The 17,850-nt window shown below is 38.8% G+C and overlaps 1 protein-coding gene across 2 annotated transcripts in view; it reads right to left on the reverse strand.

Annotated features, from left to right (window-relative positions):
- Positions 1–17,239: 17,239 nt before the first annotated feature.
- The window catches only part of SRPX (sushi repeat containing protein X-linked), a 107,272-nt gene continuing 106,661 nt past the window's right edge, over positions 17,240–17,850 (reverse strand). For both annotated transcript variants that reach the window (XM_068533220.1, XM_068533219.1), the window contains one exon: positions 17,240–17,795. In XM_068533220.1, the coding sequence (XP_068389321.1) occupies positions 17,612–17,795 (184 nt within the window). In that variant the 3' untranslated portion in view covers positions 17,240–17,611. The remainder of the gene's footprint in view (positions 17,796–17,850) is intronic.

The raw sequence follows: 17,850 nt of genomic DNA on the forward strand, positions 1-17,850 counted from the left end.
GAACTTCCACTTGCTGAGTTCTGGCGAAATATAAAAGAAAACTATCTGTAGTTATCTAAATAAGGCTATTAAACTATTTCTCTCTTTTCCAAATGTATAATTCTGTGAAATCAGATCTTCTTCATATACTTCAATCAAAAGAACGTTGGTATTGCAACAGACTGAATGGAAAAGCATATATGAAAATCTAGAAGTCTGCTTTTATGGCACACTTTGAAGAGACTTGCAATCATGCAAAATAATGCCACACATCTCGCTTTTTTTAAAAGTTTGAGAAGCATATGTCGTTTTTCTAAAAAAATGTGCTATCTACATTAACATGAGTTTATTTTTTTCCTAAATGAATTGAAATATAAATTATTTAAAACTTTTTGAGTCTTAATTGAGGTACAACTGACATATATTATATTAGTTTCAGGTGCAAAACATGATTCAATGTTTGTATATATTGTGAAATGATCACCATATGTGTAGTTAACATCTGTCACCATACATATTTACAAAAAATTTTTTTTCTTGCAATGAGGACTTTTAAGATCCACTCTCTTAGCAACTTTCCAATGTGAAATACAATATTATTAACAATAGTCACCTTGCTGTTATATTACATTTCCATGACTTATTCATTTTACAGCTGGAAGTTTGTGCCTTTTGACCCCCTTTACCCATTTTACCAACTACCTCCATCTCTCTGGTGACCACCAATCTGTTCTTGGGCTTGGGGTTTGTTTGTTTTTTAGACTTCACGTATAAGAGATATCATATAATATTTGTCTTTCTCAGGCTTTCTTACTTCCCTTAGTATGATAATCTCTAGGTCCATCCATGTTGCTGCAGATGGCATTATTTTATTCTTTTTTATGGTTGAATAATATTCCGTTGTATTATATGTACCACAGCTTCTTTATCCATTCATCCATCGGTGGACACTTAGGTTGTTTCCATAGCTTGGCTATTGTAAATAATTCAGCAGTGAATATGGGGGTGAATATATATTTTTTGAATTAGTGTTTTCATTTTCTTCAGATAAATAACCAGAACTGGAATTGCTGGATCATATGGTGGTTCTATTTTTAAGTTTTTGAGGAACCTTTATACTGTTTTTCATAGTGACTGCACCAATTTACATTCCCACCAATAGTGCACAGAGTTCCCTTTTCTCCACATCCTCACTAACACTTGTTATCTGTCTCGTCTTTTTGATAATAGCCATTCTAACAGGTGTGAGGTGATATTTCTGTGGTTTTGATTTGCATTTCTCTGATTAGTAATGTTGAGCATCTTTTCATGTACCATTGGCCGTCTGTATGTCTTCCTTGGAAAAATGTCTGTTGAGATCGTCTCTCTGTTTTTAATTGGATTGCTTGTTGTTTTGCTGTTGAGTTGTATGATTTAATATATTTTGAATATTAACCCTTTATCAGATATATGATTTGCAAATATATTCTCCCATTTGATAGGTTGCCTTTTCATTTTGTTGATGATATCCTTTGCTGTGCAGAAGCTTTATTAGTTTGACTCTTTTTGCTTTTGTTGATTTCACTTTTGAAGTCAGAACCAAAAAATCATTGCCAAGATGATGTCAAGAAGCTTACTGCCTATGTTTTCTTTTAGGAGTTTCATGGTTTCAGGTCTCACATTCAAGTCTTTAATCCATTTTGAGTTGATTTTTGTGTACAGTGTAAGATAGTGACCTAGTTTCATACTTTTGCATGTGGCTGGTCGGTTTTCCCAACACCATTTATTGAAGAGACTGTCCTTTCCCCATTGTATATTCATGGCTCCTTTATTGTAAATTAATTGACCATACATGCATCGATTTATTTCTGGACTCCCTGTTCCATTGGTCTGTGTGTCTGTTTTTAGGCCAATACCATACTGTTTCAATTACTATAGCTTTGTAATGTAGTTTGAAATCGGAGTGGAGTGTGATGCCTCCAGCTTTGTTCCTTTTTCTCAAGATTGCTTTAGCTATTCAGGGTCTTTTGTAGTTCCATATGAATTTCAGAATTGTTTATTCTGTTTCTGAAAAATTACATTGAAATTTTGATAGAGATTGCATTGAATCTGTATATTTCATTGGGTAATATGGAAATTTTAACAATATTCTTACAATCGATGGGCATGGAATACCTTTTTGTTTACTTGTGCCTTCAGTTTCTTTTATCAATATCTTATAGTTTTCAGTGTACAGGTCTTTCACCTCCTTGGATAAATTTATTCCTAGGATCTTTTTGTTTCCTTCTAGTGTATTCTTCATTTCAGTTACTGTGTTGTTCATCGCTGATTGTTTGTTCTTTAGTTCTTCTAGGTCCTTGTTAAGTATTTCTTGTATCTTCTCGATCCGTGCCTCCATTCTCTTTCCAAGATCTTGAATCATCTTCACTATCATTACTCTGAATTCTTTTTCAGGTAGATTGCCTATTTCCTCTTCATTTATTTGGTCTTGGGGGATTTTACCTTGCCCCTTCGTCTGCTTGCTGAACAGTAGAAACTAACACAACATTGTAAAGCAACTATACTCCAATAAAAATTAATTTTAAAAAAGTAAAAAAAAAAAAAAAAGGTGCCGTGCTCAATAAATATGACACATGAATGAAAAAAAATTGTTCCTAGGTATTTTATTCTTTTTGGTGCAATTGTGAATGGGGTTGATTTCTTCTCAGTTTTAATTTCTAGCACAGTAAATATTGGTAGATGTAACCAACATAAATGAAAGTGCTTTGGAGTCCTCCAAAGGTTTGAGAGCTACTGGTTTAAGGAAATGTTTACACACATAGGCTAGCCTCATTTTCGTTATTGCACAGTTAAATTACTAATTCATCAGTTTGATCTTGTGGAGGTTTGGTTTTAGGTTTTGTTGAGCAGATCTATTTCAGTTTACCTTAGACCAGAGGCTTAGTCTTTACTTCTGGGTTTTCAGTGGAAGGCCAACTTGTTCAAAGAGCCCCTTTACCTTGCTTGATTCAATCTCCGGCACCGATCAGCTACTGAGATGTCTGTTCAACTGTTCTTTCAGCTGTTCTTTTGCCCCTGGACTCCTTGGAGCTTTGCTCTGCACATGCACACTTCAGGGGTTAGTTAAGGATTTGAGATGAATTTATAGGCATATTTGGAGCCTCCCTCCTTGTGGCTTTCTCCTCTCTCATGTCTCCTCCTCAATTTCTAGCCTCTCTAGCCACTCTACCTCTGTCTTCCGAATCCTTAGCTCAGTAAGACTGCATCCTTCTGCTTGAGCTCCATGTCCAATTCACCAAGCAAACGGAGGAGGCTTCTGAGGAAAAACCCGCTAAATGTGGATCTCATCCAGTGTGCTTCCATTCTTTGAGGGTCGTATCTTCTGTAGTCTTTGCCTGCTTTTGGTTGAATTCCAGTGAACTCAGGCGAGTTTTTTTGTTGTTGTTATTTTTCCAGATTTATAATTATCAGCAGGAGAGTTCGTATGGTATGAGCTACACTGCTGTTAAATGAAATGGAATTACTGTCTTTTCTCATATTTGAACCAAGATCAGCAAGGCCATGTCCTCATCTGTGGGGAGACAGCAGAGTCAATACCATGTCCTTGAAAAATACGTCCTCCTCCAGCTGTGCCATGTTCTAGAAACTCTGTTTTCCCACAATCCACATACTGACTCTAATTTTATATTGTCTTATCTATGTGCTTCTGATGTTGGGCCAACATCATTTTCTCGCAGACTACCCCTTCATCCTTGGTAGTTGGTCATCTATCTAACATCCTTTGCTCGTACTTGCGTTTTGTTATTGATTCACATCATTATATATGTCCTTTTAAAACATGCGTTCTGGTTTTTGAGCATTTTACATCATTGTGGACTTATAGTTCCAGCTGACATTAATCGTCATATTTTTGGTATTCAAACTGTAAGCAGTTGGCCTTTATTAGCTCTTTCTTCAGACTAACTTATTCCTTCATTTTTTACTCTTTTTTGTTGAAGTATAGTTTACCTACAATGAAATGTACCTATTTAAAGTGTACAGTTGGACGTGTTTTGAAAAATGTATACAGCCATGCAACCCACATCCCTATCAAGATAGAACATTTCTAACACCCCATGATGTTTCCCTTATGCTTCATTCCAATCAGTTTCTCCCCTGATAGATGAAACCACCATTGTGCTGATTTCTGTTACTACAGACTAGTTTTGTCTGTTTGCAAATTTCATATAAAGGGAATTATACAATATGTACTCATTTGGGTCAAGCTTCTTTCACTCAAGATGATTTTGAATTTCATCTATATGTTGCACATATCAGTAGTTTGTTCATTTTTATGGCTGAGCAGTATTCCATCTTGCCAGTTTATATATTCTCTTGGGCCGTTTCCAGTGGGGATCATGATGAATAAAGCTTCAAGCCTTTTTGAAGCTTTATTTTTTGTTCTCTTAAGTAAATACCAAGGAGTGGAATTGTCGGGTCTTAGGGAAGTATGTTTAACTTTATAAGAAATTACCGGTTTTTCCAAAGGTATTTTATTGTGGTTTTCATTTTTTATTTCCCTGATGACTAAAGATGTTGAACATCTTTTCATGTGCTTTTTGGGCATTCATATGTCTTCTTTTTGAACTGTCTGATTAAATCTTTTGCTAATTATTTAACTTGTATTTTATTATTCACTTGCAGGGGCTCCTTATCTTCACTTTAAAAAAATATTACCTCAGTTACCTCTGAAAGTATTCTGACCTTCTGAAAACAGCAAGATGTCTCAGGCTCCCTTTTGAGTTTTCCTGCCCCACAAATGGAACCAACTACAGTTGACCCTTGACCAACACAGATTTGAGCTGTGTGGGTCCACTTATATGTGGATTTTTTTTCAATAGTAAATACTACAGAACTACATGATCTGAGGTTGGTTGAATCCATGGATGCAGAACCACAGATACAGAGGGCCCACTTTAAAGTTATATGCAGATTTTCAACTGTGGGGGGGGCGGTCAGCACCCCTTACTCCCACATTGTTCAAGAGTCAGCTGTACTCTCTAGGGAATCCTGTCACCTTCTTGTGGAACTCATGATGATAATCTGTGTAACCTCTCTTAGACCCTGAAACAAGAAGAGCCGGGCCCAGCCCTCACCATAGAGCCAGTTCTGACCAGGGTGGGGGGCTGGACCTAGATCTTCCTGCCTTGAAGTCTAGGATAGGATACTTAGAAATCACCATGAGAGTCAGTTCTGGCCCCAAAACATTGTACCCTAAAATGGGAACTTCAGAGCCTGTCAAGTTCATCCATGCTGATTTCTATAATCTTTCAGTTATAAGCATGAGACGTCTTGCCAATCCTCTCACTAGTCTTCTGTTGTCCTGTCATTCTCATACTGCTCTGAGTATGGCCCAGCTGAACTCTCTCCCAGACCATTCTGTGATGCCTTCTGGACCACTACCACACACACACACACACACACACACACACACACACACACACACACACACACACACACACACACACACTTCATAGTAAGCTAACCTTCCTATATCTTTGCTATCTTTTCAGAACAATCCTAAGTAAATCCTGACTTTCTCCTGCATCACTTTTCAAAGAGGATATTGTTCTTTCTTTCATACTCCTATATTTCTTGGTTGAAGGGTACTGCCGATATCTTCCCAGTTCTCCACTGCCCTTTCCAATTGTTGTTCATTTTTAACCTAACCTAAGCAAAAGACTTTGTCTGAGATTCCTGCCCCCTAGCATATGACTTTCCATCAACCTCCCCTTACAGCCACCAAACTACATTCTCTTCTCTCCTCCACACTTATATAAGCCTTTGGAACTTGAATCTCATTTATCTTCTCTGCCTTAACTCTTGCCAATTGGTCTTATCATCCATGTGGACAACCTTGATCCAAGTCTCTAACATCCCAATTCCAAGGTTGTTTTCCTCCATTCTTTGGCTGTCACCACCTATTTTCTAAATGCCTCCTATCTTTATACTCATTACACTCAATGTTCCACCACCTGGGGCTCACTAGCCCTTCCCTGTATTCTTTCAATATGTTAGTCCCATTACTGTCCTTATTTCTTTTTAGACTGATCCTGGACCTCGTTGGGTCATCACATTTTCTCAGTCCTACAATCAACTCCCTCAACCTTGTCCTGCCACCTTTAGCACAACCTTCCACCCCTAGATCAGTTCTCCAACATGCCTTCTCTCTTCCTCCACCTGGATGATTAGCATTGCTGAAGAAAAATGGTCATTTGTGCTGATTGGTTTCATGATGGCTTGTGTGATATTTCTCCAAGAGGTACTTGAATATCTCCATTAACTATAGAATTTCAAGGAAGAAAAGTCCAACAAATCTAGTGTTTGAAGACTACAGGTTTTTTTTGTTTGTTTTTTTTCTTTATTTGTTGTACCGCGCAGCATGCGGGATATTAGTTCCCTGACCAGGGATCAAACCTGCACCCCCTGCATTGGAAGTGTGGAGTCTTAACCACTGGACTGCCAGGGAAGTCCCTGGAAACTACACTTTTTATTTTGCTGTATCACTCAAGATCTAATTTCAGAAAATAGAATCTACTACAGCTAGAGTTAAACAGAAAGGATTTCCTCCTTATCTAGAGGTGAAAGACTGAAGAAATATACTTTATGCTGAACTGGGAGAACACCTCCCTAAACCAGTTGGGACCGCCAAGGGAGCTGCCAAGAAGCTATAAGATCAGGAATTCGCCTACCAAATTGGGAAGCTACCATTAGATTTGCTTGTTCTAGAACTACTCCATTATTGCTACCATCAAGAAGCCATGGTCCCAAGGGGAGGGGAAAGGGTAAGCTGGGACGAAGTGAGAGAGCAGCACTGACATATATACACTACCAAATGTAAAATAGATAGCTAGTGGGAAGCGGCTGCATAGCACAGGGAGATCAGCTCGGTGCTTTGTGTCCACCTAGAGGGGTGGGATAGGGAGGGTGGGAGGAAGACACAAGAGGTAGGAGATATGGGGATACATGTATACATATAGCTGATTCACTTTGTTATACAGCAGAAACTAACACACCATTGTAAAGCAATTATACTCCAATAAAGATGTTAAAAAAAAAAAACCAGCAGCTATGGTCCCAATTAAGAAGCTGCCATCAATTATTGGCAAAAAAACCCCACACTGCCTCAGCCACAGTCTCCAATAATGTGCATGCTCTGCATTTATCTTCTCTTTCCACACATTGATTTAGTTTCAAAGCCAAGTCACGCTTGAGTGCATCTGACTGATGGAATCTTTGTTTCTTTTTAAATGTTTTTACTGAAGTATAGTTGATTTACAGTGTTGTGTTAATTTCTGCTATACAGCAAAGTGATTCAGTTATACATATATATAGACATTCTTTTTCATATTCTTTTCCATTATGGTTTATCACAGTATATTGAATATAGTTCTCTGTACTATACAGTAGGACCTTGTTGTTTATCCATCCTATATATAATAGCTTTCATCTGCTAACCCCAAACTCCCAATCCATCCCTCCCCCAACCTCCCCATCCATCCCTCCCCCAACCTCCCCTTGACTGATGGAATCTTAATCACTTCTCAGACTACAGCTGCAAAGGAATCTGGGGAATATAATAGTTTGTATGTCTTTCATCATCTACATGCTAAAAAGGGTTGAATACATATTAAGCAAACCTATATACATTATCGACCACACTGCCCCTGTCCTAAAGATCATTGAATGATTCTCTAATATAAAAGATTTTAGATGCTGTAGAAGGTAGTCTTCAAATGTCCCCCCCCCCCCCCCCCGCAGTGATCCTCACCTCTTGGTATCCATACCCTTGTATACTCCCCTCCCTCACTGAATAGGGCTGACCTATGTGATAAGTAGGAGTCTATGGAAGTAACCGCCTTCTTTTGAGGCTAGGTCATAAAAGATATTGTCATTTCTACTTTGTTCTCTCTTGGATCACTTCTATTGGAAGAAGCCAACCACCTTGTTATGAGAACACTCATGCAACTCTGTGAAGAGGCCCACTTGGGGAATAACAGAGATCTCCTCCAACAACCACTGCCAACTTGCCAGTCATGTGAGTGAGCCGCCATGGAAGTGGATCCTCCAGCCCCAATCAAACCTTCAGATGACTGTAGCCCTGGACAACATCTGACTGCAACCTCATGGGAGACTACAAGCCAGGATTGTTTAGCTAAGCTGCTCCCAAATCCATGACCCAGAGACACTGAGAGAGATACTAAATGTTTATTGTTAGGTTGTTACTAAGCTTTGGGGTAATTTTTAATGTATAAATAGATGCATAATATAGTTACCAGCATGTTGGACATTAATCTTTTCTTCAATGTGCTTTGGATGATCTCATTGCCTTTTTTTTATTCCCCACCCCATTCATCTAAGTTCAAGCCCAAGAGTTGAGGGCTTGTAGAGGTGAAATCTGCAGTTCTCTGGGAATGGCCTGGACTCTTCCACCTTCTGGCTCAGCCTTCACTAAGCCTTCTGATAATGGTCAAGCAGTTCCTCTTAGACCAACCTCCCACAGACAACTGTATGTGGACAAAATATAAAAGAAAACAACTACCTGAAAGTACTGAAGAGCGACCAAAAAACAGGCAGATACCAGAGGGCAGTCATCACTTGGAAGAGGGCACATATGCTAGGTGAATCATCAGGGTTTGCTGGGTTTTGTGTAAGGGCTGGTTGCTGTATGCACCATGCTGGGGTTGGGGAGGAGGCTTAAATGAAGATAGTCTTAGTGGTTTGAAGAACCAGAGGAAAGGGTAGGAGCAACCATAGCAACTGAAAAGTCAGAAGGGAAATCCCAGAAAGGAGATAACCAGAAGTGGGCAGCAGAGAAGGGGAGCTCCAGATTCTGTATATAAACTACCTAAATTTCTCACTGGTCACTGTACCACTCATGTGCAGGCCGGGAGTAAGGGGCAGGTTCCAAGTAGCCCAGTGAAGTTTAAAAGAACTGAACTGAGATTCCAGCTGCTGTCTACCAAAACAGAGTTTGAGTTCCGCCAATTTAATTGCCTGCTGCTTCATTACACACACACACACACACACACACACGCACACACACGCACGCACGCACAGGTAAAAGTGCTGCTGTGCCAAACAGTATGACCAAGCAGAACTGAGGATTGTTTGTTTGTTTTTATGGGGTCCAAAAGGCACATAGAAAAGTCCTGTAAGATTTGCAGTGAAAAACCAGTCCTCTAGAAGAGAGCCTATTAATCTTTGAAATGGCCCCAAATTTTGGTGTAGGGTATGTATGTATGCATACATATATATATATGTATTTTTTATTGAGTAAATTTGACATGTAACATTTTGTGGATTTAAGGTGTATAATGTGCTATGATATATTTATATACTGCAACATGATTGCAATTGTAGCAGTATTTATGACTTTACATAATTTTAGTATGGCTTATATTCATTATACTGTGAATTAGATGTCTGTGGCTTATTTACTACTCACTGCAAGTTTGTACCCTTAAACAACATCAGTCTTATCCCCTACCCGCTGGTAACCACCATTTCACTCTGTTTTTTACAGGTTTGACTTTTTAAGTTTCCACATGTAAGTGATATCATGCAGTACTTGTCTTTCTCTGTCTTATCTTCCTTGGCATAATGTGCTCAAGGTCTATCCATGTTGTCACAAATAGGATATCCTCCTTTCTCACGGCTGAATAATATTCCATTATGTATATATGCCATATCTTTATTTCCTTTCATCTGTTGATGGGCATCTGGGTTATTTTCGTATCTTGGCTATGGTTAATAATGCTGCAGTAAACACAGGAGTGCCTATATCTCTTCAAAATCCTGCTTTCATTTCCTTTGGGTATATACTTAGAAGGGGAATTACTGGATTGTATGATAGATCTATTTTTAATTTTTTGAGGAACCTCCGTATTGTTTTCCATAGGGTTGGACCAATTTACATTCGGACCAGCAGTGTACAAGGGTTCCTTTTTCTCCACCTCCTCACCAGCACCTGTTGTCTCTGTCTTCTTGAGGATCGGCATTCTAACAGGTGTGAGATATCTGTTTGTGGTTTTGATCTGCATTTCCCTGCTGAATAGTGATATTGGGCATCTTTTTGTGTGCCTGTTGGCCATCTTGATGTCCTCTTTGGAAAACTGTCTATTCCGATTTTCTGCCCATTTTTAAATTGGATTGTTTGTTTGTTTGCTATTGAGTAAGTTCTTTATATATTTTGGATGTTAACCCCGTATCAACTATATGATTTGCAATTATTTTCTCCCATTCAGTAGGTTGCCTTTTCAATGTGCTGATGATTTTGTTTGCTGTGAAAAAGTTTTTGAGTTTGATGATTTTTGCTTTTGTTGTTTGTCCTTTTGGCACCATGTTGAAAAAAAATCATTGCCAAGTCCAATATCAAGAAGCTTCTTCCCTACATCTTCTTCTAGGAGTTTCATGTTATCAGGGCTTATATTTAAGTCTTTGATCCTTTTCAAGTTAATTTTTGCAAGTGGTGTAAGACAGGAGTCCAATTTCATTTTTCTGCTTGTGTTTCTCCAATTTTCCCAGCACCATTTTTTTTAAGAGACTATACTTTCCCCATTGGGTCTTCTTGGCTCCCTTATTGAATATTAGTTGACCGTATATGCTGGAATTTATTTCTGGGCTCTCTATTCTGTTCCATTGGTCTATGTGTCCATTTTTGTGCCAATGCCGTACTGTTTTTATTAATATGGCTTTGTAGTATAGTTTGAAATCAGGACGTCTGATACCTCCAGCTTTGTTCTTTTTTCCAGGATTGCTTTGGCTATTTGGGGTCTTCATGGTTCCACACCAATTTTAGGGTTGTTTATTCTATTTCTGTGAAGAATGTCTTTGGTATTTTGATGAGGATTGTACTGAATCTGTAGCTGGCTCAGGGTAGTGTGGAGATTTTAACAATGTTAATTCCTCCAATCCGTGAACACAGGATGTCTTTCCATTTGTTGGTGTCTTCATCAGTGTCTTTCAGCAAAGTCTTGTAGTTTTCATTATACAGAACTTTCCCTTCCTTGGTTAAATTTATTCCTAAGTATTTTATTGCTTTTGATGCTATTGTGAATGGGATAGTTTTATTTCTTTGTTAGATGCTGCTTCATTAGTGTAAAGGAATGCGACTGATTTCTGTATGTTGATTTTGTATCCTGCAACTGTACTGAAATCGTTGATTAGTTCCAACAGTTTAAACTGACTCCTTGGGATTTTCGATATATAAGATCATATCAACAGCAAATAGTGACACTTACCTCTTCCTTTCTGATTTGGATGAATTTTATTTCTTTCTCTTGCTTAATTGCTCTAGCTAGGACTTCCACTACTATGTTGAATAGAAGTGTTCAGAGTTGACATCTTTGTCTTATTCCCGATCTTAGAGGAAAAGCTTTCAGTTTTTCTCCATTGAGTATAATTTTTTTTTGGCTATGAATATTTTTTAATTGAAACATCTCCAGAGCCATGCCTGCTCCACAGTCCACTATGAGCAAGCCAGGGAAACTACATTATCAGGACAGGATTTCTTTTTTCTTTACTAGCTTTCTTTTGGAGTGGCCTTTTTCCTTTCTTCTTCTTCTTCAGCAAAAACATCTTTTTTATGTTTTTACTGAACCACTTCAGATTCACTCTTCTACACAGTGGGTTTGTTATGTGTGGCCTTTATCATGTTGAGGTATGTTCCTTCTATACCCAGTCTGTTAAAGGTTTTTTATCATGAAAGGATGTTATATTTTGTCACATGCTTTTGCTGCATCTATTGAAGTGATCATGTGATTTTTATCTTTCATTTTATTTATTCTTTTTATTTATTTATTATTTATTTCTTTATGGCCGTGTTGGGTCTCCACTGCTGTGCACGGGCTTTCTCTAGTTGCGGTGAGTGGGGGCTACTCTTCATTGTAGTGAGCAGGCTTCTCTTTGCAATGGCTTCTCTTGCTGCGCAGCATGGGCTCTAGACACGTGGGCTTCAGTAGTTGTGGCACACGGGCTCTAGAGCACAGGCTCAGTAGTTGTGGCGCACAGGCTTAGTTGCTCTGCGCCACTTCCCTGGTGGCGCACGGGCTTAGCTGCTTCCTGGACCAGGGCTCGAACCCATGTCCCCTGCATTGGCAGGTGGATTCTTAACCACTGCGCCACCAGGGAAGTCCCCTGTCTTTCATTTTATTGATGTGATATATTACATTTTTTGATTTCCATATGTTGAACCATCCTTGAATCCTAGGGATAAATCCCACTTGATCATGGTATATCATCTTTTTAATGTGTTCTGGAATTCAGTTTGATATTTTGTTGAGAATTTTTGCATCTCTATTCATCAGGGATGTTGGTCTATAGTTTTCTTGTGGTATCCTTATCTAGTTTTGATATCAAGGTAATGCTGCCTTTGTAGAATAACTTTGTTAGTGTTCATTTCTCCTCAGTATTTGAGTTTGAGGAGGAAAGGTGTTAATTCTTCTTTAAATGTTTGGTTGAATTCACTGGTGAGCTATCTTGTCCTGGAGTCTTCTGTTTGGGGAGTTTTTTGATTACTGAGTCAATCTCTTGTTATTGGTCTGTGCAGTTTTTCTGTTTCTTCCTGATTTAGTGTTGGTAGGTTGTGTATTTCTAAAAATGTATTTCTTCTAGTTTATGTAATTTATTGGCATATAATTGTTCACAGTAATCCCTTATGATTATATGTATTTCTGTGTTATCCTTTGCAATATCTCCTCTTTCATTTCTAATTTATTTGAGTCTACTCTCTTTTTTCATAGTTAAGTCTAGCTAAAGTTTTGTTAACTTTGTTTATCTTTTTATAGAACAGCTATTAGCTTTGTTGATCCTTTCTATTGTTTTTCTGGTCTCTATTTCATTTATTTCCACTCTGATATTTATTATTTCCTCCCTTCTGCTAACTTTGGGTTTAATTTGTTCTTCTTCTAGTTCCTTGAGGTGTAAAGTTAGGTTGAGATCTTTCTAATTTCTTAATATAGTCAGCTCTCTGTATCCATGGGTTCTGTATCTGGGGATTTAACCAACCGTAAATCAAAAATATTTGAAAAATTCCAGAAAGTTCTAAAAAGCAAAACTTGAATTTTCTACATGCCAGCAACTATTTATATTGCATTTACAACTATTTACATACCATTTACATCATATTAGGTATCATAGGTAATCTAGATATGACAGAGCATATGGGAGGATATGCAGAGGTTATATGCAAATAGTATGACAGTTTGTGTAACGGACTTGAGCATCCATGGATTTTGGTATCCAAGTGGGGTCCTGGATCCAATCTCCTGCAGGTACCAAGGGATTGAGTGCATTATGCATTTGTTGCTATAACATTTCCTCTCAGAAATGCTTTTGCTGCATCCCACAGGATTTGATATGTTGTATTTCCATTTTCATTTGTTTCGAGATAATTTTTATTTCTCTTTTGATTTCTTTGACCCATTGGTTGTTTACAAGGGTGTTGTTTAGTTTCCACATACCTGTAGAGCTCTTCACTTTCCTCTTGTTGATTTCTAGTTTCATACCATTGTGGTTAGGAAAGATATTTAGTATGACTTCAGTCTTCTTAAATTTGCTAAGATTTGTGTCCTGTCATATATGTATTCTGGAGAATGTTCCATGTGCACTTGAGAAGAATCAGTACTCTGCTCTTTTTGGATGGAATATTCTGTATATGTCTCTTCAGTCCATTTGTTCTATAAAGTATGGTTCATTTCCAATGTTTTCTTATTGATTTTCTGCCTGGAAGATCTATTCTTTACTGATTGCAGGGTATTGAAGCCCTCCACTATTGCTTTACTCTTATTTATCCCTTAAGACATAATAGTATTTGCTTAATATATTTCAGAACTTAGGTGTTGGGAGTATATATATTTACAATTGTTTTATCTTCTTGATGTATTGACCTCGTTATCATTATATAATGACCTTATTTGTCCCTTATTACCATTTTGTTTTGCTTGAAGTCTATTTTGTCTGATATAAGTATGGCTAAGCCTGCTTTCCTTTGGGTTCCACTTGCTTGGAGTATCATTTTCCATCCCTTCACTTTGAGCCTGTGTGTGTGTTGAGAGCTAAAAAGAGTCTCCTGTAGGCAGCATATAGTTAGGTCTTATTTTTAAAAAATTTATCCAGCCTCTCTGTGCCTTTTGATTGGCGAGTTCAATCCATTTACATTTAAGGTGATTATTGATATGTAAGGATTTACTACTGCCAATTTTATCTTTTGACTTCTGGTTATTTTGTCTCTCCATTGTTTCTCCTGATAGCCTAATGGAGGGTTTCCTCTGGCTGCCTTTAAAATTCTTATCATTGACTTTTGACAGTTTTATTATATAATATGTCTTGGAGAAGGTGTTTTTGCATTGAGACGATAAGGTGTAAATTAGGTTCGAGGAGTTTTAAATCCAGTTCCTTCCCCAGATTTGGGTAGTTCTCAGCTATTATTACTTTAAATAAGATCTCTGCCCCCTTCTCCCTCTCTTCTCCTTTTGGTATACCCATTAATCTCTTTTTTTTTTTGAAATGTTAATTTTATTTTTAACATCTTTATTGGAGTATACTTGCTTTACAATGGTGTTAGTTTCTGCTTTATAACAAAGTGAATCAGTTATACATATGTCCCCATATCTCTTCCCTCTTGCATCTCCCTCCCTCCCACCCTCCCTATCCCACCCCTCTAGGTGGTCACAAAGCACAGAGCTGATCTCCCTGTGGTATGTGACTGCTTCCCACTAGCTGTCTATTTTACGTTTGGTAGTGTATATCTATGTCCATGCCACTCTCTCATTCTCTCTCCTCTTATACTTGAATCATTTCTAAATTTCCTATCCTCAAGCTCACTTATTCTCTCTTCCATCTGATCTGCTGTTTCCAATGCTTTCTACTGCATTCTTTTTCTCATTTATTGAGTTCTTCAGCTCCAGAATTTTTGTTTGAAATTCTTAAAAAAATAACCAATCTCTGTGGTGAAATACTACTTCTGTTCATTAATTTTATTCCTGAGTTCACTGAATTGCCTTTCTGAGTTTTCTTGTAGCTCATTGAATTTGTTCATAACAGCTATTTTGAATTCTTTATCTGTTCAATTCCAATATTCTGTATCTTTGGGTTCAGTTCCTGGAGAATTGTCATTTTCGTTTTGTGATACCGTGTTACTATGATTTTTTTTTTCATAGTTTTTGATAAAACGTGCCTCTACTGCTGCGTTTGAACTAGGGAGCACCTGTCTTATTTAGGTAAGGTTTTGTTTACTTCAATTCAGGAGGTTGGTAGTTAAGAGCCTTCCTTTTGTTTTCCAGAAGGTGGCACTAGAGCAAACGTTTTGGTTTCTCTTATGGGCACTGACTCCCTGCTAAGGTTGGGAATGTACATATGGGGAAAAAAAACGGGGGGGGGGATTTTTTTTAAAAGGTGGCAGCAGAGTGTGAGGGGATGTGTGCTTAAAATTTGGGGCTTTGGGTGTGCCCATGGCCTGGTAGGGGGTTCTTCGAGTGGGGGGTGGGGCGGATCCCAGAGGTCCATGGGCAGACCTCTTGCTGGCATCTCAGGGCACACAGCAGGAGATATATTCCTTCAGTTCCCTTTCCCTCACCAGTCATTGATATCTCTCTTCAGATATGCAGGGTGTTACTGAAGAGCAACGGGACCCTCCAGCTGCAGCCCACAGGGACTGACAGCCTTTCACTCACCCCCTTTTACTTTTCACTTCGTTTGCTAGAGAGGTCACCGCTGGTGCTGCCACTACTGCTTCTGCAATTCCCTTAGCTCTGTAGCCTCTTCTGAGGTCCTATCCACCCACTTTTGTATGCACAGATAGATGGAGTTCTCGGGTGTCCTGGTGTGCTGTGCAGAGGCGCTTTTGTTCGTTTATGGATGTCCAATTACATGTTAGAGGGGAGGAAAAAAAGGAAAGGCTCATGTTAACCATGATGCTGACGTGACTCTGGATATGTATTTTTTTAAATACCACAGTATACTTATTCTTCAAATAGTCTGTATCTCATTAGGCAAAGTGTCTGTAATATTCTAAGTTCATCAGGAAGACTTGTTTGAAGAAATCAGGGCAGTTCCTTAATCATAAGCTCATCTTCAAGGCTTGGAGCTTTCAGGTTATGGGCCAAAGGGCACAGGCTCGCTTTTCACAGACAGGAGCGCTTTAATGTGGGCTGATATGTTTACTTAATTGTGTGACAAATGATCTTTTGAAACTTTCATGGCTTCCAAACTAGTCATTGGTTAACATTCCTCTCCCAACCATGTCAGTGACCTCTTATCTGATACATCTGAGGGAGACAGAGGTCAAAGCACCTACTAGTGTGCTTTGTGGGGAAAAAGCATATTTGTAAATGAAATATAACCCTATTCACAGGATAGCATTCACTGCCCTAATGTTCAGAAGTGTCAAATCTGCTTCTAGTTTTAAACCTTCCTGTTGGAATTTGGACTTTCCATCATTGTTATTTGTTCAGGAATAGATTGAAATTTCCCCTCAATGTTTGGCTGGGAAAGCTGAAAGAGTCCAACTGCTGGTTATAAAACTGATTTTTTCAGGCCCAACCTTAGGCAGTTACAAAGGCTTCGCCTGGAAGGTCTCATAAGGGAAAGCTGCTCTCCCACCACAGACTGGTATACAGTCAGTGAATCACAGTCACTGGCTGGAACTGTAGCCAAGGACTGTTCATGTCCTTTCACATACCTGCATTCCTAGCCCACGTGATTTTTATTCTTAGGTCTCCGAGGCCTTGGGCAGAGGTCTTCATGCTCCTGTGCTGGGACCTTATAGGAGGAAGAGGGGAATCTGAAGACACCTTCCCCCACTGATTTCAGTATCCAGTACTTTTCCACTCGTAGACCCTCACCCTTCCATGACCCCAGGGTGCATCAAACTGCCACAGGTGGGTCTCCCTCAACAGTGTAACAACCATGTCTTTGGTGATCCACATGACCTCCAACTGGTGCACTGGTCCATTGGAGAAAATAGAAGATGGAGAAATATACAATGGAACTTCCAGTTGTAGCTTCTTGGTTATACCATCACAGTAAGTGATTAAATTCTTACCTCTTTCATTTTCGGCTTGTTGCCTTAATTGGCTCCTCTGACCCTTCCATGTTCAGCTCTCCCAGCTCAACTGAGCTCCTCCTGACAAGACTCATTTTTCCATTCCTAAAACAAACACCAAGAATCGCAGTCCTAAAACCCGTGACCACAGTGAGCAAGTATGGCTAGTGCTTGAAAAAGAAAATGAGTTTTAGTAAATTTGCTCCCAAATATTTTATTAATAAAAGTTCTATATAAAAAACAAGATAGATAGATGATTGATAGATAAATGTGTCACGCTGTATAAAAGGCGTTGAAAGCATGTGTATGGTTGTAGGTTCTATTTTCGCTACCAAATTAACCAGCCATGATGCAGTTAAGAGAGTCAATATCATTCATATTTTTTGGAATACTTCAAAGTATAAAAAGCACTGTTAATATTTTAAGTGCAAAGAAAGCTTGCTTATAATAAAATAGACTTTAAAAATTACAAATAAAAATCTGTACATCAAGGATATTCTTCAGGCCTTCCTGTGTGCATAGCACGGATATAGAAAGAGAAGGGGAACTGCCGAGAGAGGCCCCATCACATCAGGTGTTACAGGTCTGGCCCATTTCAGCTTGCAGGACCATCTCCTCTTTTCTCAAGGGGAAGGTGTCGATCAAGTTGAAGAGGGCCACAGGCGTCGCCAGGGAGACATAGCGCTCCTTGTCCATGCCGTGCTTATCCACTAGCACCATACTGAAGGAATAGAGTGGGATTCTCAGCAACAGCCTAGGGCAAAGAAAAGAAGACTAGGTCAAAACTGACTCCCCGAGGGCTCTGGTGG

Source organism: Eschrichtius robustus, chromosome X, assembly GCF_028021215.1.
Source record: "Eschrichtius robustus isolate mEscRob2 chromosome X, mEscRob2.pri, whole genome shotgun sequence".
Classification (NCBI taxonomy): domain Eukaryota; kingdom Metazoa; phylum Chordata; class Mammalia; order Artiodactyla; family Eschrichtiidae; genus Eschrichtius; species Eschrichtius robustus.